The sequence below is a fragment of the Megalops cyprinoides genome, chromosome 17 (genome assembly GCF_013368585.1).
Source record: "Megalops cyprinoides isolate fMegCyp1 chromosome 17, fMegCyp1.pri, whole genome shotgun sequence".
NCBI lineage: Eukaryota > Metazoa > Chordata > Actinopteri > Elopiformes > Megalopidae > Megalops > Megalops cyprinoides.
The window spans coordinates 5752684-5777061 of NC_050599.1; the positions used below are offsets into that span (position 1 = coordinate 5752684).

Genomic DNA, 24378 nt, shown 5'->3' on the forward strand with positions numbered 1-24378 from the left:
ACTTCAGAGGTCAAAAGCCATAAAAAAAAAAAATCTGCTCCATTCAGACAAGCTGTCTTTTTTAGAGTGTCTGTGGTGATGCCTGTTGTGTGGAGATGTTGCCCTTGGCATGTTGTTACAAATATCTTGTGTGTAGTGCCTGAAACGCGTTGGATGAATCATCGGTTTTAGAAACCAAAATGGAAATTAAAAGCCTCAGTGGGGCTGTATACAATCAAGATGTAGAAACACCTGGAACTTTGTGATTAAAATGCTACCATTCTGTCTATGGCTTGAATTAAGCTCACAGTAGTATTAGCGGGCTAAATATTGCAGGAATCCCACACAGTATTAGCTATACATGTAAATGTTTTTATTGTGGGTGTTAAAGTAATGAAATCCCTGTCTTGGTCATAGTTGAAAAAAAAGCACGTTTAGAAAAGTCTACCCCTCTAAAATATCTTGAAGGTATATGGATATGGTCAAAGTAACTTACTCAATCAAGACTTGATCTTAAATCTTTTCTAACACACACATTTACCAGGCGGTTACAGGTTGTTAGTGATAATCACTAAGACACGGGGGGAACTGTTCAAGGATCAATACATTCAGCAATAATTACTGTAATACTCAAATCAAAATTGCTTTTCAGCCAGCAGCACCCTGTAATCTTCTCTTGATGAACAGCTGTAACTAAGAGGGGCTGGACCAGATTAGTATTTGGATGATTTACCTTCTGGAAAATCCAGGTTGCTGCTGGAAATGGTGTTGGGGGGAGTCTGCTCTGTGGACCAAGCAGAGACCAGTTCCCCAGTACAGAGAAGGGGACACTGTGATGAAGGAAAAGTAACAGAAACCGCAGCAACAGTAACCTGAGTAACCACAATCAAAGATTCCATGATGCTTACTGTAATATGTAGGGGGTTACCCGTTATCCTCCCCTGATTTCTGAACTAGCTAAACATCAGAGTTCAATTAGCAAACTAAATCCCCCATCCTCTTTACCTCAGCTGATGTTTGGTGAGCGTTTTGGCACATATTGGCCGCTGTGCATGACCCAGATTGGTGCTGTACATTGTTTGTGGTTGAAGGTAGTCACCTTGCCTCCTTTCCTGAGATCTAGAATGAATGCTACAATGTAAGTGCAATGTATTATTCCGTTATATGCAATATTCCTTATTCCTATATTCCATTCCTTCCCGCTATGGCTATATTTTAATGAATGTATTGTTTATATTCCATTATATAAACCTCCACATAGTCTGATTGCAAGGTCTGATGAAGGTCTAGTTTTAGCTAGCTACAGATGCTTGTTGTATTGGATGATTTTTTTTTTGGCCTTGTAATCCATTAAAAGGAAAGGAGGAGGGAGGATTCTACCACAAGGGTTCCTACATAAGTTTAACGTGTTTCGTGCTGGGTTGCAGTTTTGTTTTCATGGTTACAGAACAGATGTCGGATTATTCAGTTACATTGCAACTGAGAAAAGAGGAAGTCCTTAACATTTGGAGCACTAAGCGTGCACGCAAAAATGAAAATCTGTAAGTACTTTCAACTGGAAAAGAAAGCAGAGCAATAACAGTCACAGCCTAATTTCATTCTTTAATTAGTGCTCTGTATTATCTGTTCTGACAGACAGGTGGCAAAGGTGCAAAATCAATCTGCAGCGATCAGTTTAGTGTTGTGAGTCCAAGGCGGGTGGTAACAACCTGGGAAAGCTGATGGCACTGCTTCCAGAGTGCTGAGCCATCCACACTTTCCCCAGTCATTGTTGTCATCCTCTGAGAGGAGAGGAGATGATGATCTGAGAGGAGTATGGGGTGAACACGTTCACTGAGAAAGCTGGTGTAGTCCTTCCCGTTTGTCAAGTCTAAATGTCATTCAAGTGCATTGTTAAAGGTAAACTCTGTAAACTGTGAGATTAGGTCGGATGGTAAATGTCTCTTCTGGTTGCTCACCACCTTAAATTTTCTGCTGTCGGAAATCATTGGCTAGTCTGATAAAATAAAATGTTGAAGAGATCAAGGTGCCCAAATGCTGTGAAGGAAAGCTGGTGGCAGTTAACAATTCTGCATCTACTTTTCCTACTTTTCAGCGTAATTGCTGCTTTCTTTTATGTACTAATCCACACACTACTGAAGAAATTCCGGTAACTGCAAATTAACATTGCAACATGACCATATTTTCCATCATATTATTACCTCTTTGTTCAGTAGTAGCTCTTTCACAACTACTGAAAGCTGCTCTGCAGATATATGTGGTTCACTCAAATTAATTACAGAAATCAAATTGAATGTTTTTACTTCTGGTAAAATATCTGAAGAGAGGGATCTGGCTTCATTTCCTCTTGGGCAACATCTATACGATTAAGATTGACATCCTGCCCCAAATACCTTGTCTAATTAATGCCAGCCTGCTCTACTTTAAAAGACACTGTGGTTGAAAAACTATTTTACCAAATGCCTCTGTCATTTTTGTCATTTTTCCCCTTTCGATTTTACAGGGCAAGGAAATCCTATGCCTGAGAACAAGGTCCAGGTTTTTGATTTTCTTTTCAGTGAAATAGTTTTTTGAACATTTGGACAAAATTTGTCTGCACGGCTAGGCCATTGTGGAAATCTTGGAGATGATTCCAGAACTGCTGGTCTGAGCAGAATGTGGAGCTTAAGACAGTATAAAGGAGTATGCAGGGAGTAACTGGCCTCAGTGACTAAAATATCCTAGTGATGATGACATACAGCTTGTCTAACATAGGCTTGATTATGCTTGCTGTTCATATTTAATGATTTAAAGTGTTGATCAGTTTTAAATTGATTTTAATTGCTTCTACTCCTTTTTCATTTGTGCTTATGATTCATTGTATTTTTTTTAAGTCAAATTCTCCAGTATGACCCATTTCCATGCTTCATACCTGCCTGCTTGTAATACAGTTTAATTTTTTTTTTCATTCATCCTGGATTTGACTCACCTGCAAATCCTGTCAAGTCCTGCATTACTGATGCACCTTTTTTTATACTGCTTTTGAGTTTTTTTTCACCTTTTAGTTTTGAAGTTTGCACTTACCAGTGATTACAACCACAGACAAAATTAATTTTTCACATTTTCCATGTATATGGAATAACCTCAGAGCAGGGCTGCATCAGCTTATGATTAAGTTTTGCCTCATTTTGCCCCATCTCTGATTATATTAACAAACAGAACTGCAAACTATTTTAAGAATCAGCACCAAAAATGTAGTAGTGGGTCTATTTATAATACATCTGTAAAAATAGACATGGGAGCAAATGGATAGTGGATCCTTGGCATGCCGATGGATAGACCCCCAAAACTGTTGTTTATCTGAGCCATCCAGACCCCATAACCGTGACCCCCTGGAGAATTGGAGGATACAAATTTCTTTGTAGGTCTTGGTCTCAATCTTTTCCAGACTTCATAGAGAGCTTTATGCCTTCTTTAATGCCTCCATTCATCTTTGGCAAAAAAAAAAAAAAAAAAAAAAATCCAAAAGCATTCAGCGGCACAAGCTGCCATTACTGACTGAAGCAGGTGTCTCACCCTTCTGCCACAGTTAGCTGGTGATAAAACAGACTGCCGCGGTAGGGCAGTGCCGTCTCCTCTGCTGTGTCCTCCGCAGAGCGGGGGGAGAGAGAGAGAGAGAGAGAGAAAGAGAGACCGGATGTTGTGGTTACCGGAGCCGTTTCGCAAGGACGACAGGGTTCTCCGGGTTCTAGGCTCCGGAGAGGGGCAGCGTGGGCCGGGGCAGCTGAGGGACAGGGCTCCCTGATGTGACTCCTGAGCAGGGCGCTGTCCAGGATTGCTCCAGGAGGGACTGCCAGGGCTGAGGGCGAATCGTCCCACCTTCCGCTGGCTGTTATTAGGCTCGGGCGACAGTGTTTTTCTTGCTCATTGGGAGCCACCAGACTGTGCAAGGGGGGCAAATGGAAATGACATGCTGCTTTTTTTTTTCTTCATCCTGTACTGACTTCTTCTGGATACTGTCTCAATCTTTCTTTTACTTTTTTACTCTTTTTCTCCTGAGTTTGATGGCCTTCTAGTCTGTCCTGATGATTTTGACTACAGATATTTGTATAGCCTCTGAAAGTGCAGTGATTGTTCCACTTAAGACAAAGATTTCTGTTCCATTGGTTAAATGGAGCAATGAATCATTTTCCAGGTAAGGTACAGTCCTTGGTGTCAACACCGAAACTGAGCAACGCTCAATAAACTTTTTTGTAGATGTTACTTGTTTGCTCAACACCTTGCTAACCTGTCCTATTACCGTTTGAATGAAGCACTTCTGAGTTTTCACCATTACAGTTTGCTTTGTAATGTAGGCCTGACACTAGAATCAGTGTGGTGTTCAGTCTGTGTGGTCAGTATATAGCAGGCAGCACATCCGGCGATCTGGCAACCATTCTCATGGAGAGGATTTTGCTTGTCCATCAGCAGTTTTTATCCCTGAGATTCACAGTACTTTATGTGCTTGCTCTGTACTGATGATGCCAGGCTTTTGAGCAAGGTCTTTTCCATCTGCAGTCCCATGCAGTCCATTTGGTTGAATTTCGGGTCCTAAAATGTATGCACTTCCTGTGAGAAATATTGGCAGGGAGGACTTCATAGGAGTGACCCAATTATTCTTGTAAATAACAAACAAACAAAAAAAAAAAACAGAACAGTTCCTCTCCCTGCTAATAAGACTATATGTGTTAATATTGTGTTTCCACAGCAGCACCAAACAGCCAAGGGTCTCAACAGTTTCATGAGTAGACAGAATGTGAATTATGTGAAGAATGTGAACGTGAAAAATATTGGAAATGTAATTATGTAACTAATTAGTCCTAGTCATGTCGTGCTAATATATTCTTAATATAAGACTGTTACACCTTGATAAAATAATGCTAGATTTATAACTAAATTTTTTTGAAAATGAAACAAAATTGCTTAGGGCATTCATTTTTTGGTGGCATTACATTAAAGAAACATATTCCGGTCTATTGTATGTGGTGACCTACAAAAATCTTGACTGTAATTTGTTCTCAGTAATTAGTACAATGTATGTGAAACACTTAACAGTCAGATGTTGCAGTCCCTTTGAGAGATTGTATGAGTTTCCCAATGGTTTTGTGGCTGGTTCTCAATTTTACATCAGAAGGGTATGTGTTCAGCACCCAGTCCTGTCGTAACAAGACTGTTTACAATTTTTAAGAAATGTTATGTCATTCTTTACAACACTGTTTCCAAAACCTAGCCTTGGGCCACACTGTATTACTGGGTTTTTGATCCAACTAAGTTGGATTCATAAAATGATCTGCTTTGTGTCTTCCAACAGAGAAATGAATTGTTAGAGCTGTGGTTGTGCTCATAAAGTAACATGTAAGTCTTTTATTGTTATGATTGGTTAATTAACAGAGTTCAGGCAGCTGTCTTGTTTAATAGTAATTATTTTTTTCAATTAATTAGCGCCTAAGGTAACTGACCTCCTAGTTAATCAATTAAATTGAACAATAATTAGCATTTCTAAAAATGATGAGTAATAAGCTGAGTCACTTGTCTCTCTAGCAGACACATTAACCACATAACACATAACAGCACAGACACCTACCAGTAATACCAAACCTAGATCAGTGGGCAGTCGACTGCTCAGTCTTACATAATTGAGAGCTCAGGCAGGACAAATACCAGTGTACACGGTGTGCCCCCAGGATCATGGTGAACACTCATCTACACCTGGTGGCAGAGGGGAAGGTAGTAGGTAGTAGGTGTAGAAGGTGCTGGCATCCTGTCCAGGGCAGGTGATTGAGTGCCGGGCCAATCAACGTCAGGGAAAAAGGGCTGCGTTCCAAAGCTGTAAGCTGGGGGGCCCAGTGATGGATTTCATGCGGTTGGTCTTAGGAAAGGAGGTGACACTACTGCAATCAGAAACAGTAGAACCGGGCAGAATCTGTGCTTTGAAGTGGGAAGGGATCCAGGTGTGTAACTAGAAGGTTGCTATATATGTAATCCGGGTGGGTGGTTGCTGTGCTTTTCGGAGTTTTTCTCATTGGTGAGTTCAGTAATATCGACCATTGCAGCAGAACTGTTTAACAGGTTCGAAGCATAGTATTGTGGATAGGGAGCTCAGCTTGTAACCAGAAGGTTGCAGCTCTTACTGCTGAGCATGGCCTTTGCACACTTGAGAAAATTAGCTGTAGAACTTAACCAAGAAAGGCTTTGGTAAACTTTCAGAGGTAGAAATGTAAGTAATGTAATTCACCTTGGATAGTGAGGTCTGCCAAGCAAATACATTTACATTGTGGGTGTTTCATGCTTTGGACTCAGCATAGTGCAACAGAGCCTGATATGAGACTGACATCCACGGTCTGACTAAGCACTGCTCACTTGGGAGTACATTAATTGGGGTCCACAGTTTTCTGTGACATCAATACATTTTATCAGGCTGCTTTAATTTACTCCCATGCGAGTGAGCCAACTCGCGAACAACATCGTCTGCAAGTATTCCTGGCCAAAAGACCTCCTGTGATTGCTAAATTACCTCAGTAATTCCTCTGTAATTTCAGTCAAGTGTGAATTGACATCTCGGTGAGTTTCACCGACTGCTGATTTTTATCAGAACAGTGCTTGTGGGAGTTCTTCTGAAATCCTTCAGCATTAGTGGGTTGTTAAACAACCTTTACATAATAAAAGCGAACTAAATAACTTTTAAAATGGGTGCAAAGTTTCAAAGATGTGACACTACCTTAGCTCATGACATGCCTATATTGTCTATATAATGCATATAAAATTCTTTTGTGTAGTTATGACCTGATTTGTATTCTTTAAAGCACAGGAGTAGGCTGTTGCATTTATGTTACAGCATATGCCTGTGAACATTAATGTATACCTGTCAGAAATCAAGTCCTGAATTTTACCGTGAATACAATGTTGTTAGCGGGAGTTACAGTCCTACAGGTGGGAGAGAAATCAATTTTGTGATGAATAAAGGCACGGCAGTTTCTCAAGAAACTGCAAGAATACCAGAATTCTGGTGAATATACTTGCTTCCTAGGAGTCTGGCCTTTAACATCATCCAGTATTTTAGCCTTGTCCTTATCAACCCTGAATTGGGTTGAAGATGACACTTACAACCTGGCTGGTTGATAAATTTCTGCCATGTTCAATGAATGAAAAAAAAAAATCCCTCTGTGTAATTGCTGAATACTTATTGGCCTGTCTTGATAACTATTCTTCCACAGGACGCATTTAAGTATGTTAAAACTTAACAAGATCTCTGAAGTTTTCCTTTAATTGGCAGTTTGCTTGTAAATGACTGTTACAGGCTGACAGATATATCCGCATAGGCTGGCAAGAGGCAGATAAATTTCCCTCCCTACCCGTGATGCTTGCTTCCTGTGGCTTCAATTCAGCATGAAATAGTGCAACCACTTCTGATCAGGTGTTCAGCTGACCAGCGCTGAGTAACCTATTGGTTCATAAAAGTTCATTGTCTGAAAGATAGCTTAAAATCAGTATTGACCCTAAAAATCCAATGTCTGTATATGTGTTTAGAATGACTTTTTTGGTACTTTCTATTTTCCTGGCCAGTTGCCAGCAAAAACTAGTCTAAGAACATCCCTCAGACCCCAATCCTTCATGTTGAGCAGCCTGCAGTCACTTGCGACCCACTTAGCAATTGCTGTAGCCAATTTGTTAGATGCAGTCTGATTCACAAGCATGCAAGGATTTCCACATTCTAAGATCGACAGACTTTGATGAAACTGTTCATGTCTGTTGCATGATTCTTAACGTTGTTTAGCTTCGATGTACTTCTGTGATACTGAAATTCCGTTCAACTATAAATTAATTTACTTTTATGAACCAAACCATTCTGAAGTGTTTTATAATAAAAAATACATTCTAAGATTCAGTTTCATTTTTCTCTCTGTCACAATCTGGGTAATTAGCTATATAGCCATAAATCTTTGGCAATCAATTTTGTTAACTAACTACAGCTGACCAAAAGGGTCAAAGTAACTAGTCTGCGCATTTGCCATGTTAATAAAAAAAATATTATAATAATAGAGCGTTATCCGTTTGAAATTCATCACAAACATCAATGGGTTACATAAGAAAAAAAAATATGTGTCAAAAACAAATGTCCGCGTCAAATAAATGTCAATGCATTCATTTATGCATTTGGAAATCTTTATTTAAGACTCAGCTGATTGGCAGGCAGCCTAATGTGTCATACTTTGCTTCAGTATGTTATCATCTGAGTAAATCCTGGCCAAGCACGAGTGCAGATCAAGGAAAACATAGGGGCCATAGGAAGACTATATAGTGTTAATTAGGTAAGCACACTGGGTGATATGCAATGTTAGCTTGTCATGCCTTTATGGCTTTGTGTAAAACATGGAAAGAATGAAGGAATGAGTCTAGGAGCCCCCCCATTATAACCCCCCCCCCCCCCCCCCCCCCCCAATCCCACAAGCCTCAGGGGAGTGACTCTGGCCGGAGAACTGAAATAGACATGGACCAACTCCACCGAACAGGGGAGAAATTGGTGAAGTTCCAGCTGACGGGCGTGCTGTTTTCACGCAAGCAGTCGAGATTGGGAAAACTCCCGCCGTTTTTCAGATGGCGGCAGATGGCAGAGAGGGGCAAATATGAGGGTGAGTCAGGGGCCCCTAGCCGATGAATCCAACCCTTAGCGTGAGCTTGGGCTATCTGCTTTCCGTGTGCGTTCAGCTCAAGCACTCAGATGGAGACGCATCCATCAGGAGACGGTCACTGATAAATTCCTCCCTTTTTTTTTTCCAGTGTGTGAGAAATGCTCTGTTTTTTTATGGGCTAAAGCCCACCAGGACGTTTACTGTCCAACAGTGATTTAGACTTCATGCTTCCTATAAGAGCCTTTTGAAGACGGATTTGGAAAAAGGATTTGAAGTGTTTGATCAAAAGAAAATGAATAACAATAGATTCAAAACATTACCTGATTTAATGACAGTTGACAGTGAGACATTTATTTTTGGTTCTCCTCTTAGAAACTAAATAAGAAGACTACATTGTTTATGTTGCTATAGCCCCAGAGTCATCCTGTTTTGACAGCATTATAGATTTTAATTAACAATTGGATGGTGTTGCTGTGTGAGATGTACTAATTTCAACTATGTTTCACCTCAGCAACCTCACAGGTTAAGCAGTAACAGCAACATATTGTGTGGTGTTTCCTGTTTTAAAGTAAACTTAATCATAAGTCAAATGGTGTTTGGAAAACAGGTAAACGATATGTGTGTTCAATAGAACGTGACCTTGAGAAAATCTGGCTTTCTGTAAATTTTACAAGCATTCCTTTATAATGTCTTTGAGGGGTCTGATATCTTAAGTTGACTGGATAGCCAACAGGTCTTTTGAAAACATCAATATCAATATGCCATCTAAAATGCAAGCTAACAAGTGAACAAGTGATATGCAATTGGACAACTGTTGCTGAATTTTCAAATCTGCTTAAGTACTTAGTCTAGGAGACTGGACATTCAAACTTCTGTGTTCAGACATTTTTACATATAATCTCAGAATATCAACTGTGAAATCAGTTTAAAGTTCACACAGAACTTACACCATGGACCACAAAAATGTTTTTCCCCCCTCAGAAATATACTACACACTGCATAAAAGTGTTCTGCTTTTAAGCTTAAGATAGAAGTGCCCATGAAATACAACGCTTTGTTAGCTCATAAAGGGATCACATTGAAGCTGCTCGTCCTACGTCCTGCGTTAGTCAGAAATGAAGAGGTGTATTGTGCCGAGGTTGAAAAAAGTGTGGTCCTCCTCCCTTTCAGAATGAGAGAAATGTTGTTGTCTCCTTAGCGTTATATGGAAGCCATGTGCCTTCTCGTATTCCTTCCCTCTTTACTTGCAGTCTGAAAAGCCTTAAGCCTTAAAGCACGTCCTGTAATCTTATTCCCGACATGTCCTCATCTAGGTCATAGGTTTCATCTGGAGTATGACTGCTGATGGCCGTTACACACCCGTCTTTTAAATTCATAATCCCGTGCAATCCTCTCAGTACACCCTGTTATAATGCCTAACGGTAAAACCCCCGCTGATTACGTGCAGTTTGGGGAAGAAAGTGACCCTATGTGGTAACTGTGAGGGTCACCTTTTCCTCTTGCTGATTTTACTCCTGCTGGCTTTTATGAGATTGGTAGATAGAGGTGATGAGTGAAGAGATTAAACCTACAGGGGGTGGGTAGGGGACAGCGCCCAGTACACCCATTGTGATGATTTGTCTTTAACTTTGAGAAACAAATTTAAGGAAGTGGATTTTTTTCCCTTCTCACACATTATTTAGAATAAAAAACAATGTAACTACGGCCGGGAGAAATGCACATTGTGGTTAGATTCTTCTCTTTGCATTCTTGGGCCCTTTACATGTAGTTAGTGCAGGACATTTGAATGTGTGTGCAAAGGATGGCTGTTGCCTGGGTACAAGGAGCAGGTAACAGCATGAAAACCTGATGTAATTGGTTCAAAGAAAGCCTGTGAATACGCCAATCAGAACGTGCTGATCCCAGTCTTTTGCTGTCCGTAAAACACTTCTTAGCTCACAGTTGTTCTGTCTTCTGTAGTCACACTTTGGCGGATGTTAAGGGGGGGGGTTAAAACTCCTCTTTACCTGGCTGACCCCAGGCACACCTGTCCCGATGCTGCCACCCAGGTGCGGTGGAAGGTGGCCAAAGTGTGCTGGGCAGACGCAGCTCTGGGACAAAAAGAGGAACTCCACAGAGCCTTGAATTAAAATTCAGTTTCTCAGAGGGAAAGGTGTTCACATCTTCGCCAGCTTTTTAGGACAGCAGTTATGTAATGAATTTGCTTAGGAGGCATCTTTATCCAGGGCAGCTTGCATAGCCCAGATTTTATGTACCATCCACCTAAATACCCTATTCAAAGGTGTAACAGCAATGTTGCTGCTCAGTATTGAGCCTCAGCTCAGCTCCCCAACCACTACTTCACATTGCTGCTAGTCCTCTCTGACACCTTTTGAAGGAAATGAAGACCCGATATAAATCCACCTTGTTTTATTTTCCCAGCTCATAGACCCTGCATTTAAAAATGTCTTCAACTTCCTTCATGCCATGGTCGTACCAAGGGGATATGCCACCCATATTCTTCATCCCCGCTATAATTCACTGTTATTTTGTGTCAAATAATATACAGTATCAGTAGAATGCAGTTAGCTATGATTGACAGTTAGCCTACACAAAGTGCGCACTGCTACTCCTCAGATCTTACAGAGCGTGATTGTGTGTACCCTGTAGTTTCTTATCGTTGTCGTTGAGGCACTTTTAAGATATCTGAGCACAGGTCCGGAGCCAGGAGAAAATACAGACGGGTGCAATTGCAATCCACGGGGGTGCACAAGAAGTCATACATACTATGTAGGCATCTGGATAGTAGATAACTGGGGTCTGCACTGAGGTCCGTCTGAGTCATCAGTCATTTGATATCATGATTAGATGATTTGTCAATTAAGCCGACAGTTCTAAGCTATATAATGTGGTTAATAATGAGGGAAGACTGTTTGATAGCTGAATTTTCAGTTGATTATATTGTGTACGCTTATAATTTAGTACTGGTTCTCAGCGCCAAACCTGATGTTGTAATGACGGTAGGAGTAGTCTTGTATCTGATGCTCGTAATGATTGGAGACAAAGCTGGAGTTGTTTTTTTTGGGGACTCACAGCTGTGTTAATGGGCTTCGCTTCAGTACGCACGTGAACACTTTGGAAGCACACTTTAAATCAGACCTCGTTGTGGTGCATGTCCCCTGTCCGGAGCGCTCTGCATCAGAAACACTTACACCACCCCGGCTGCGTGAAAATACTAAATCACTTCAAACGCCCCCTGTGGGAGTCTGGGTAAATTGAATGAGAAGGACTCCATTAATCATCTTTACCAGTCATTTTTTTTTTTAGCTTCTGCTCATTGCTCACTCTCTCTCACTCTCTCTCTCTCTCTCCCTCTTTCTCTCTCTTTCTCTCTCTCACTCTCTCTCACTCCCTCTCTCTGTCTCTTTCTCTCTCTCACTCCCTCTCTCTCTCTCTCTCTCACTCCCCCCCTCTCTCTCTCTCACTCCCTCTCTCTCTCTCTCTCTCTCTCTCTCTCTCCCTCTTTCTCTCACTCTCTCTCACTCCCTCTCTCTGTCTCTCTCTCTCTCTCACTCCCTCTCTCTCTCTCTCTCTCTCTCACTCCCCCCCTCTCTCTCTCTCACTCCCTCTCTCTCTCTCTCTCCCTCCCTCTCTCTCTCTCTCTCTCTCTCTCTCTCCACTGTCTGTCTCCCTCCTTCTTTTTCTCTCTCACTGTCTCACCCCTCCCTCTCTCCAGAACCCCACAGGGTTTTTAATATAGCTTCTTCCGTACCGAACACATTTTTTTTTTTTTTTTTTTTGTGAGAGCGGGGGAACAGAGCACCCTATTCAGGAGCCTCTAATAACTGGCTCAGTTGTGTTCTCTGTCCGTCTTGGCTGTCTGTCTGTCCGTCCATTCACAGTGATGGCACAGCTGGTCGGGGGGGCACTTGGGTCCGCCTGGCACAGTAGAGGGGTGATGCATTTGCAGATGGCAGGCCTTTGTTTTGGAAATGCAAAAAAAAAAAAAAAAACTGCAGCAGGAAAAAAAGAAACATTTCACACACAAAAAGATCTTTTCATCAACAAATAAAAAAGTCAATTAATTCATGAAAGTCCAGTTTTCCACTTGCGAAATGTGAAAGAAGGAATTGTTTCGGCTGTCATTCCTCAATAGGCCTGGCGCTTTCAGTGGTGGCATAGTTTGTCATCAAAGTGAAACGTGTATAAATACTCCCTGAAATGTGCACCATAAACACTCTCCTGCTATGCTGTGGCATAGCTCCAGTGTTGTTGTTACACTGTGATAGGAACATTGTCAGGCTACTCTGTGTTTTGCTAGCAAGTAAAATGTAGTTTAATTTCATTATTTTAACCAACCAATTAATGTGGGTTCAGAGGTACGATGAAACAATATCAACTGTGGCCCACTTGCTTTATTATTAAAATAGAATCCTTGGGGAAGATTAATGGCATTATGAAACAAGCTTCACAAACTCAAATCATCTCTAACCACTAGAGCCAGGAAAGAGTGTGAAGTGCTCAACTCATGAGCTCATTTGCCTTTCTGTTGAGACTTTGTGGGCAGCACTGTAGTGTATTAGCTGTAGAAGTATACTTGCCAGTGGGTTGCAGGCTCAAGGCCCAAGTGGGGCACAGCTGTTGTGCCTGTGAGCAAGGCACTTAACTTCAGTGGCTTCGGTAAGTATCCAGCTATATAAAGGATAATATCTGGATTAAAAAGCTGTGCAAACTACTCTCAATAAGGGTGACTGTTCAGTGTCGTAACAATACAGCATATAGCCCACTTCATGGCCTCCCCTGCGGTATTTTTTTACTGAAGGTTTATATTTACCTGGCGTTTGCTCTCAGAGCCGTAGCTTCTCACACTGGTTCTGTGGTAGCACAGGATCAACAGGGAAGCTTGACCGTGTGGAACGAGATTTACATTTACATTTATTCATTTAGCAGACGCTTTTATCCAAAGCGACTTACATAGGTTACAGTTCTTTACAATGTTATCCATTTATACAGCTGGATATTTTTACTGAGGCAATTGTGGGTTAAGTACCTTGCCCAAGGGTACAGCAGCAGTGTCCCAGTGGGGATCGAACCGGCAACCTTTCGGTTACGAGTCCTGCTCCTTAACCACTATGCTACACTGCCGCCCGTAGAGATTGGCTGCCAGATGCTGACATGAGCAAATGGTCTGCTGTCCTATTTCCCTCCCTGTCCTGGTCGTGACGCCAGGAGCGTGTGAACAACTCAGCACAGAAACGCTGGAATGTACAGGCAAAAAAAAAAACTCATGTACAGTAAATGTGTTGAATGTGCTTGAGCAGTTATAACAAGTTCTCTTAAAATAAGCACACGGCGAATGCGTTTTCAGTTCAGCCAATCATGTTGGCGCATTGGTCATGGATGGATGGGAAATTGTAAACGCCCGCTGCACACTCAAGTCTAGCAGAAATTATTACACACGGCCTATACATTGCAATCCCATGAGTTCTTGTCAGTTACCACTCCAGCACTTCTACTCTGGCTGCCCAGATCTCACCATCTAATCATCACCTAGTGTAATTGGCTGCATAATCCTTCTCTCTTCGCTTCAGCTGATTTTCAGTGAGTGCTTTGATGCAAAATGGCTGCAATCTATATCCAAGGTGGGCGGTGTTCAGATCATGTGTTCAAATATCCAACAATTTGTCACTTAAAAAAACTGATAAAAGTGCCAAAGGTCTAAGCCGTTTTTCCTTGCTGTGAACAGAATGCATTGCCAATCTGCTCGGCTGTGACGCAGTCTGCGTGTTTTTGTTGGCTGACCTACAGACGTAATGTGGGCTTCCTTTGCTCTCCTTTCCCTCGCCTCAGGTTTGTCAGGCTTTTCCAACATGTTTGGAAAGAAGAAGAAGAGGCTGGAGATATCGGCTCCCTCCAACTTCGAGCACCGGGTCCACACGGGCTTCGACCACCGCGAACAGAAGTTCACGGGCCTACCCCAGCAATGGCAAAGCCTGCTGGCCGACACCGCCAACCGGCCCAAACCCATGGTGGACCCCTCTTACATCACACCCATCCAGCTGGCCCCTATGAAGGTACACCCCCCCCCCCCCCAAATCTCACAACTCTCCTCTTCTGCCCCTCTCAGCTGGAGGGAGGCTAACATTCACTCCAGCTTTTGCTTACTGCAGAATCACTGCACAATTAGTTGTCCACGTGGGGTAGAGGCAGGTGATTCCAGTCCTTGAGACCTGCAAGGTCTGCCAGTGTTCATCCCGGTTCATTATTCAGGAATTATTCAGCAAATACTGTTTGGATAGAGGTTCAGATTCAGCTGTTACTCCAGGTGCAAATTAAGTCTCAAGCTGAATGATAACCAGTCACCATGCAGCCTCTGTTAAAGTAGCAGCTGTCCGGCCCCCAAATTACAATAAACACATGAACACATACATTTCTTGCAATATGTACTTGCTTTTTAAAAATGTTTATTGCGATGAACTGGATGAGCGGGTCTATCAATTGTTCAGGTCATTTATGTTGACATGTTAAAAGATAAAAGTGTGTCAGTGTTTGTCGTTGTTGCTTGTTGTTGTTGTTGATGTTGTAGCTAAAAGTAAAGCAGTATTCCTCCTCTGTCAGTGTAGTACCCTCATGATCCCCTCTCTTCCTGTGTGGTGTCCAGCGTTCGTGCAGTCAGACTATGCTCTCTTCCTGTCTGCTCTGTCTTGTGTTGGATATGCAAAAACCTCCTTTTTCGATATTAGGATTTACCTGAGTCAGCACAACAGACTCAGGTTCGTGGTGCCCATTCACATGCACTATGTACAGTGAATTTTTAGTGGTGCCTCTTATTGAGAAGACAATCCAGTCTGCAGGAAGTAAGTCAGTTCATGTCTTTATTCAGTCTAACCACAGTGCCCTTAGGGTAATGCCCTAACCCTTGTCTTAGGGTAACAAATTTACGCAAGTGTTACTTTTTCATGAATTTCTACAGCTTCATTAGTTTGGTAGCATTTGAGGCCTTAGTCAAAAATATTAGCCATGGCATATTTCTTTAAATCATATTGCCTCTGCCACTATGTGTAACTGATACTAACAGTACACTTTATAGCAGTAAATTTTGTGAGACACCCTCCCCCCAAAACCCAGAACACTGGAGTGAGGAGTAATGTGCATATAATTATAATTTTTAATTGAAATGCCGCAAATCTGCATTGAGGTCCCGATGGCAATGTGCAGTGAAGTACTGTGAAAGAAAGGGAAATGCTAAACAGTTATCTAACAGGAGTGAATAAAACAGGCCCCACTCTCTCATCCTTTGGTAAAGCTCATTGTATGAGCAGCTGCAGGGAGGGCTCCCAGGAGCCTTTGAGAGGCACAGCCTCATGGCGCCCAATGTGGGGTCCTTCAGAGCCGGTCTGCCTTTCTACTGCCTGTCTGTTAACACTGAAGCAGCCTGGCAGCAGCGGTATAGGGCACAAAAGGAGAACAAGGTCCTAAAAATGAGAGTGAGAGAGGTGGGGGGAGAGATAGAGAGAGAGATGTAGGGAGAGATAAAGAGAGAAAGGAGACAGAGAGATAAGGAGAGAGAGATAGGGGGAAGAGAGGGAGAAAAGCATGAGAGAGAGGGGTGCAGGAGGGAGAGGGGATGAGGATATAATGAGGATTATATGCCATAATATATAACACTGCCATAGGTACCATAGGAGATATCTTTGAAGAGGGGGAAACAAGAAAATAATTCTCTTGCTCTCTTCACAGATATCTCCCAAGAAAGTCCGGTCGTCTGAAACGCCCTTGCGAAAAGTATGACTTTTACTACACTTCCTTCCCTCATGTTATTTTATTTTATTTTTATTATTATTAGCATTAATGCTATTGATTTAAAACATTTACTTTCTAGCAACACACTCACAAACTGCTGTTTTCTATGTCTTCCTCACTGCCTTGCCCTGTACGTGCATAGGAGCGGATCTCATGTCTGTGATAGGCTGACCTCATTGTGTTCTGTGTCAGCAGCATGCCATTGCTCTAATGACCCATACGGAGCTGGTGAATGTTTGAAAACACGCCGAGGCTTGAAACGTGAAAGTGCATGCTCACCTTCATCCTCTCTGCAGAAGCAGTGCAAGAATTCTGTATGCCAAGAGGACTGCATGCGTGAAAAAAAAAAAATCAATCCAATCACAACACAATGCTTTTTTTGTGTTTTCTTTCACTTCTCATTCTGTTTAATGCTTTTTTTTTTCTTTCTTTCTCAGTTGGGCTGTACTCATGAACGCAGTGTGGCACGTCACGTGAAATGTTTATTTTTGGTGATCTTTCACTTGTGGCTTGGCTTCATTTTGGACTTAGACACCACAGATGATTTTGAAAAAAAAAAAAACATGAAAAAATGATACAAAGATAATGTTCGGTCGAGCTCTGTGCCTCGGATCTAACCGCGTTGCACCGACGCTGTGTTCTCTGTCAAGTGTCCTGCTGCTTTGATTGTATAATTAGCGCTGTTAGCATTGTTATCGTGACTGCAGTGAAGAGCACAGCTTGTGTCGTTGGGATGGCGTTGCTAATTTTAGCCGTGCTCCGCTTGCCTGATGTCCTCTCCCTCACGGTCCTGACACATGAGTGATGTTCTGATTCCTTTGGCTGGCAATTTCACAGTGTCCCCAAGGTACCGCGAGCTGAGCGGGCTAGCCTGACAGCGTCACTCTGTTCACCGGCTGTAATAACTCCGTCACCCCCGTGCAGAACGTCTTCTGAGTCCCTCGGTCTTCTCCCAGTGTACTTACAAGGCACGATTTTCACTCTCAGCTTCCGCTACACAGATGGAAACTGCAGGCTGCAGACATTACACTACTGTCATTTAGCAGACCCTCCTATCCAGAGCGACTTACATAGGTTACAGTTTTTACATGTTATCCATTTATACAGCTGGATATTTACTGAGGTCATTCTGGGTTGGGTACCTTGCCCAAGGGTGCAGCAACTCCTTACCACTATGCCAAACTGTCACCCCTAAGGCTGCATAAATATACAAGAGCCACACCATGCTGCACACAAGCACTTTTGTATTGGATACATGTGCACATGGTAGGAACTCCAGTCGTACAAAATGCTTTTTAAATCTGAAAAACATTGATGGAGTGGTGTTAGAGTTGAGAGAGAAGCTGTGCAATCATTGCTATGATCTTATATGAACATGGTCCCTCATTGTTATTAGTGTCGGCCAAAATAGCCATTGTTATAGTGTTGGCCAAAATAGCCAAAAAAGCCTGAATATTGGCATTAACCATATACCGTAGTACATCATATTTATGTAATATGTTTGATGCTCTATCCTCTGGTCTTATTAGTTCAAATTAATGGTCCTTTTTTAAATCAGGTGTGATAATTTGTTGTACAATTACCATTATAGTAGTAGGTATTCTAAACAACACAACATACAAATATTAGATGCATCATGCATGTGTTTACAAAAAATGTGGCGAAAGTATGGTTTCTTGAAAAAATGGCTTCTGTGACCACACCCCATTCTGCATTTAGCTACAGGGGACAACATGGTGCTTTCACCAATGACAGTGACAGTGGTCAGTGTGGACATATTGTGGGCAGCTAACAGACCGAACCCAGAGACAATGGCAAAGCTCAGGACATGAGGAAGCCCCTGAGTGGTGATCTAACGCTCCCCTCAGAGTGGAGTGGAGCTTCTTCGAGACAGGACCGTAGCCTGGGATGGGACCAGCGGGGCGGCATTCGAGTGGCAGTGGAAACCTGAGAGGGGAATATATAGCACAGACTCGGTCGCTCTCGTCCCCGGGCAGCTGCGCGACGTGAATTACGACCCGGGAGGAAACGAGGGGAGGAGAAGGGCAGCAGGTGCAGTGTGTCTTGGCCGCTAAACAAGAAAGAGGGAGAGAGGGCCAGCCGCTCCTCAGCGCACCCGTAGGACCTAAAACGGAAGGCTTTAGACATGCACAGAGGTGCGTCTTTTTATAATGCCAGACTCGTAAAAAAAAAAAAAAAAAAAAAAATCAAGAGATTAATTAATGCCTGGTCTTTTGGACGTCTTGGGTTATGAGAGGCTGAACTTGATAGGCACGATCTACCCCTGTCAGCCGGCAAAGTGCAACTTACTCACAGCCCGGCTTTATTTAGAAGCGTGGCCTTTTTTCAGACGTGAAATTGCCACGGCGATGTCTGTGTTACTTTGATCCCGTGCCAAGAATAATTTTTCTCTTTTTGCATGTATGTGAATATTCTGCTGTAGGGTTTGCTGCTATTTTTTCCCTTCCACTTCATATGGTTCTGCTGCTAGGAAAAGTCCATATGGCATTTTAGATGCCCAGTTTTAGATGCCTGCATGAGGCTGCGTTTTGTTGGAAGGCTGTTTCGTTGTCTGCATGTTTACTGATGTGTTTCTTTGGTCAGGTTCAGGGCTGGTGCTGTAGAGTGGACAGGGTTATTTCGGTTGGAGGGAGAAGGTATGCGATGGTCACATGGAGCAGAGAAATGCGGTGAGATATTGTTTCTGGGTGAACTGGTTCTCTCACTTGGTGCTGACCTGGTATACAATTTCAAGACTGAATGTGATTTAAAAGCTTTTTTTTCAGTATGTTTTGAATGAAGCACTGTAATCCAGTGGTTTGAATCTAGGAGAGTAATCACTGATTTGTGGAATTTGTTAGTATGTGTGCACTGTTTGGTGATATGCTTTGGTGTGTAATATAGTACAGAGGCTGTCCTTCAACAGTACAAAATAAAAAATCGCTTGGCATTCCTACAGCGGCGTTCATACTATAACTGTGTGAAGTGCAGTTGTGGGTTGCATGTTGGAGGTCCGGATCTACAAGCAGCCAAATTATTTTAAGCATTGCATGTCACGTCTAACTCAATATAGTTAAAAGAGTGGAAATTATTCAGAGGGTAATCTAATTATGTGGCTGAGCAGTTCATTTCAAATGGTACCAAGGCTCATATGCATTTGTAATGTATTGTTATTTTGGCTCCTGCATGTGAAACAGCCATGCAGACCTTAACCTCGCCTTTCCTACATCGCATATTGTCAGTCATATACTTTAACTAGGTTCTGTACCTGATAGATACAGTGGTATTCTCTCTCTCTCTCTCTCTCTGATGCAAGTAAATCACGAAAAAAATGCGAAGGTACATACAAAGATAGTTTCCTTTTTTTAGGAAATAGTGAGTATTTTGGATTTTTTTTTGTCATAATTACTGTGTCCTTGGAGTTCAGCTCAGTCCTTCAGGGTGCAGACTGAACTAGCCCTTTGCAAATTTGCAAAAGCTCTTTTTACAGTTATTTCTTCTTACTCTCAATATCCTCAAGGTGACTCACAATGTAAAAGTTTTACAATTCCAATGAAGTGGGAGAGGACTGTGCCAAAAAATTCTGCTGGTGTCTGGCTGAACTGAGCAGGTCGGGGGCATCTTCACTAACCCTGCACTGAGAATAACTAAACCCATTTCCCCAACTGAATTCAGTGGACGTCATTAGCGTTCTTACAGAGGAGCTCTCTGACGTCATCAGATTAAGGCAATGTTTCTTTCAATTTCCTCGCTCTGGATGTTCATCCTGAGGTCGGCAGTGTACGGACCAGCTGTGAGAGCCCGGTCTTGTGTGCTTTCATGTAATGCTCTAAGCAGCTTCACAGATGGCATGGAATATAAGAACAGCACTCAGGGCATAGGTCACAACGCGTAAATAATGTTTTTGCAAATCAAGGAACAAAAGTGGGGGGAAAAAATCATGGTTAAGTTGCAGAGACTGCTGCTCGGTATTGATGAATACTCTCAGCCCATCTGTATGTTCAGCCCGTAATTCCCTAGTTACTGGATATCATTAATTAGGGCTTTGACGTTGCGTGGAGGTGTGAGATACAAAAGATGTCGCTGTGCTGCCACCTAGTGGTTGACTTGAATGAGAATTTTAGCCCTCAAGTGCTCAGATTCTTCAATACTCTGTACCATGGAGAAAAATACCTCTCTGCAGGTTCATGGAAACATGCAAACATAGGTGTACACTGTACACGTGTACTAATTGACAATCATGATAGTACTGAACCTTGTGAAAAATTAATATATCCAACGCTGAAACACAAAGAATAAAAATTTAAATAGAATAAAACATGATAAAGGATATATATATGTTTTTAGATATATAAAACATCTAAGGAACTTGAGTATATACATAAAACTGCTTACATTTTTGTACAGAACTGCAGAGCAGCCATCATTACAGTAAATAGTAGAAATTAAGCTATTGTCAATCAAGAAAAACAATTGTGATATGAACACATGACGTCCAAAGCTTTGTCAGGTCAGAGCTTTGATGTAGCTCTATGCTCCACTTATATTCTGTGATATTTTGAATCAGGAATGATACATGCTAGGTAAAAAAAAATAATAATAATAATAAAAATATGATATTATTTGAAATATGAAATTGTGAATCACAACCTTTACCGTACCTTTGTGTACTATTTTTTATATATAAATTTTAAGATGCAAAACCAATATTTTATTATTTCAGATTGAGGCGTATAGGAAGGGGGGGGGGGGGGGGGAGTAACAAACAGAGGCATTCATAGGCGATAATACTGACCGCCATTAAACCTAAACAATGGCCTCTTTCGATATCAGCTTCACTGTTCATGGCTGTGCCTTTCATGTTTCTGATTAGGTGTGCCTTGTTATCTCCTCCATGTTTGATTAGTATGCCTGTTCCAACAATGCTCACCACAGCAAATAATACTACCTGGGGCCGGCTAATGAGGCCTTTCTCTGGTTCTTTTATAGATGAATTGTAATGAAGAGGGTTTTTTTGTGGTGGCTGTGCTCCTTTGTCTGAAGCAGCCTGTAGAGGCCTGGTGTGACTCACACATCCTAGGACTGGCAGTAGAGCGTCCACCCACTTAGGGTCAGAGGTAACTGGGTCAGCCCAGATGCATCCACTGGGGATGTGCACGTGACGCAATTTAAAACGGAGGAGCTCAAGGAGGTCGAAAAACAAACATGAGCGTCGGTCCCCTGTGGTTCCCTCGGCGTGCCCCAGTTAACCTGGGGGAATACGGTTGTCCCTGCGCAGTACCCAAGAGAGATTGACTTTCGAAACAGAAGGATGTAAAATAAGTTATCCGTTTACAAGGGGGTGAAGGATTCTTGTTGATTTACACAAAAAATAGCACAAAGGTGCAATTTTGTCAGAAATATTAAATATTAAATAATGCCCCACAAATATTAAAATGTAGTAATGCCACCAATGGTTAAGAGAAGGTACCAGAAATTCTGTGGTTTAAAAAAAAAAAAAAAAAAAAAAAAACAATTTCTCATGCAGAAAAACTGGTAGGCTTCTTTCAGGTGCTTAATAAACTGGATCATTCTTCAGCTGACCCTTGCAAAATGCATCATTTTCCCTTTGTGCACTCAACAGCATTTCATAGCTGTATTTCATAGAATGACAGGTAATTATTTCCTGTATATTATTAGTGTATTTTTATTAAAATGCAGGTTATGAGGCTGAGATATGGTGGTGTTTGCATCTGCGGTTAATTCAGCTGCACATTAGCTTGTAAAGTAAGTTAATTCCATTTCTGCTCAATGTTAAAGGACTGGAGCAACAGTAGGCTTTCCATCCTCCTATAGCTCAGATTGGAGGGAAATCAACAACTTAATGATATCGGCCTCCCGTCCAAACTACAAATGCTCCGCAGGAACATGTATCCTACATCATGGGCAATGGCAAATTGCATGTGAGGCACCTGAGAAAAAAAAAAAACTTGACAGAACACATTAATCATTAATGTTGTCAAGTAATTTTTCTGTTAGCATTATGGATACATTTACTGAAAAGGTTTAACTTACTTCCTCCTGTAATGTGTTTTTAAAATGTAGCAAAATATGTGTTTTTATGTAACCAACCACTTATGGTTAGAAACTAAACATGGGAATTAAACTAGTTTTTGTTAGTGAATTATTAGGTCAAAACATAATAACAAGGAACAATTCATAGCTACAAACAATATTTAAGGTACAGCATAAACTCCTACTATTGTTTGGTGTCTTAAAGAACAATTAGGCCAATGGATGATATTTTGTCTGATGTTACATTCTGTTAAAATAGTGCCATATCTGGTTACATCTGGTGGCATTACTTTTTGTCTTTCAGCCCTCTCAGGGAAATGATAAACTGCTACACTACAGTGCGTAATAATACTGAAAAAGCAGTGTACAGTGTAAGAGTTTTGAAAAAAAAACTGCTGGAATTTATCTGAAATAAAAACATTCCCTTTCCGGTCAAAGTAGAAATTCGATCCAAACAGGAAAAGCAGGAGCAAATGTTCACTGAACACATACTCTAATCCTGTTCAACGATCCTGCTCATAAAGTCGGCCTCGCTAAGGCTAAAGACACACTGAACATGAGCAAAGCTCTATACGCAGGGTAGAAAATTAGCTTCTACTCCTTAAGGTTCAAGGAACAATAGTTAGCCAACTAGTTAATGTAGCTGAAATTTAAAATCATTTACTCTACTGTATGGATTTTCCTACCCAAAGTAGTAGCTAACATTCTAGTTCTAGTGTTGCCAAAAAATGTCAGAGATACAATTCATTACTCTATATATATATTAAAAGGTAATTGTAGGGGTCATGGCTGTCTTGAGCAATAAAATGTAGCTTATAGATGAGGTGTTATTTAGTGACTAATGCTATGCCTGTACATTAATCAGTTCTGTAAGTTACGCTACCAATTACACTAAGTGTCTCACTGTTCCTGACTTCAGTTAATTGATGGATTAGCTTGATGGATGCTTCAGAATGTGTTTGGAGTTTTTTTTTCAGCTTTCTTCAGCCGATTTCACAAACCTCTTAGTGTGATCAAACTGCTCTATAGCTGAGTCCCCGATTGGTACCACTTGAGAGAGTCAAAGGAGTTGGAATTGGGGGGAGGGGGCACAATGCCAGCATAAGGGAGAGAAGAAGCATTATCAGCCCATTACTGCCGTTTTATAGGCCGATACAGATAACGCGGCAAGTACTTGATATATGATCTGAACCCTGACTTATTTATCTATTCTGAAACACACAACTACCTAACACAATGTGAAGCCATCTAAATAAGCCAACATAATTTATATCACAATTATATTACATCAATATGGTTTGTATGACATTTACCTTTTAAAGAAAACGGAATGTAAGTTAAGGCATACCTCAGTTAACAAAGTAAATAAATGTGTTCCATGAAGTCACATGGTTATCAGAAAGAGGAAGCATTCTACTTACAACAGTGCATCTTTAGTGTGTGAGGGGTCATGTGGGAAAAATTATTTAGCTGATTGTTAGCTCATACCATTACTTTGGTGGTCAGACCTGTTTTTGTGAAGACATTTGTAAAACATTTTGTTGTAGATGTTGTCATGTCGGTTTGTAGTATACTGCGGCTTACATGAAAAAAATGACATGCAGGTGAGTTTGTGAAATGCAAGCCAAGCAAATATGCACAGGCATGCACACACACAGGAGCAACTAAATTATGGGGAAGCGTGTAGAATGGGACCAAAAGCTTTGCAACTGTACAGCAGGAGGGATCCTCTTTAGTTTCCTTTATTAGCTGTATTTCATCAGTATTTGCAGATTAAGGTACTGCATTATGGCATGACTTCCTTCAGAGGTCTTTGGAAGAAACATTTGTTAAGCAGCTCAGTTTACGCTTCACTGATTGATTTGGTTCAGTCTCAGAGTATCCAGATGAACTGAATTCTCATTGACCCAGTTAA

At 41.5% G+C, this 24378-nt stretch overlaps 1 protein-coding gene across 5 annotated transcripts in view; it reads left to right on the top strand.

The window, feature by feature from the left end:
* The window catches only part of pak5 (p21 protein (Cdc42/Rac)-activated kinase 5), a 76217-nt gene that overhangs the window by 17879 nt on the left and 33960 nt on the right, over window positions 1-24378 (top strand). For 2 of the 5 annotated variants that reach the window (XM_036549401.1, XM_036549405.1), the window contains 2 exons: window positions 14457-14680; window positions 16347-16391. In XM_036549401.1, the coding sequence (XP_036405294.1) occupies window positions 14457-14680; window positions 16347-16391 (269 nt within the window). Of the gene's footprint in view, window positions 1-4036; window positions 4154-14456; window positions 14681-16346; window positions 16392-18014; window positions 18566-19013; window positions 19100-24378 lie in introns of those variants that run through there. The other 3 variants (XM_036549402.1, XM_036549406.1, XM_036549403.1) reach the window with 3 other exon arrangements.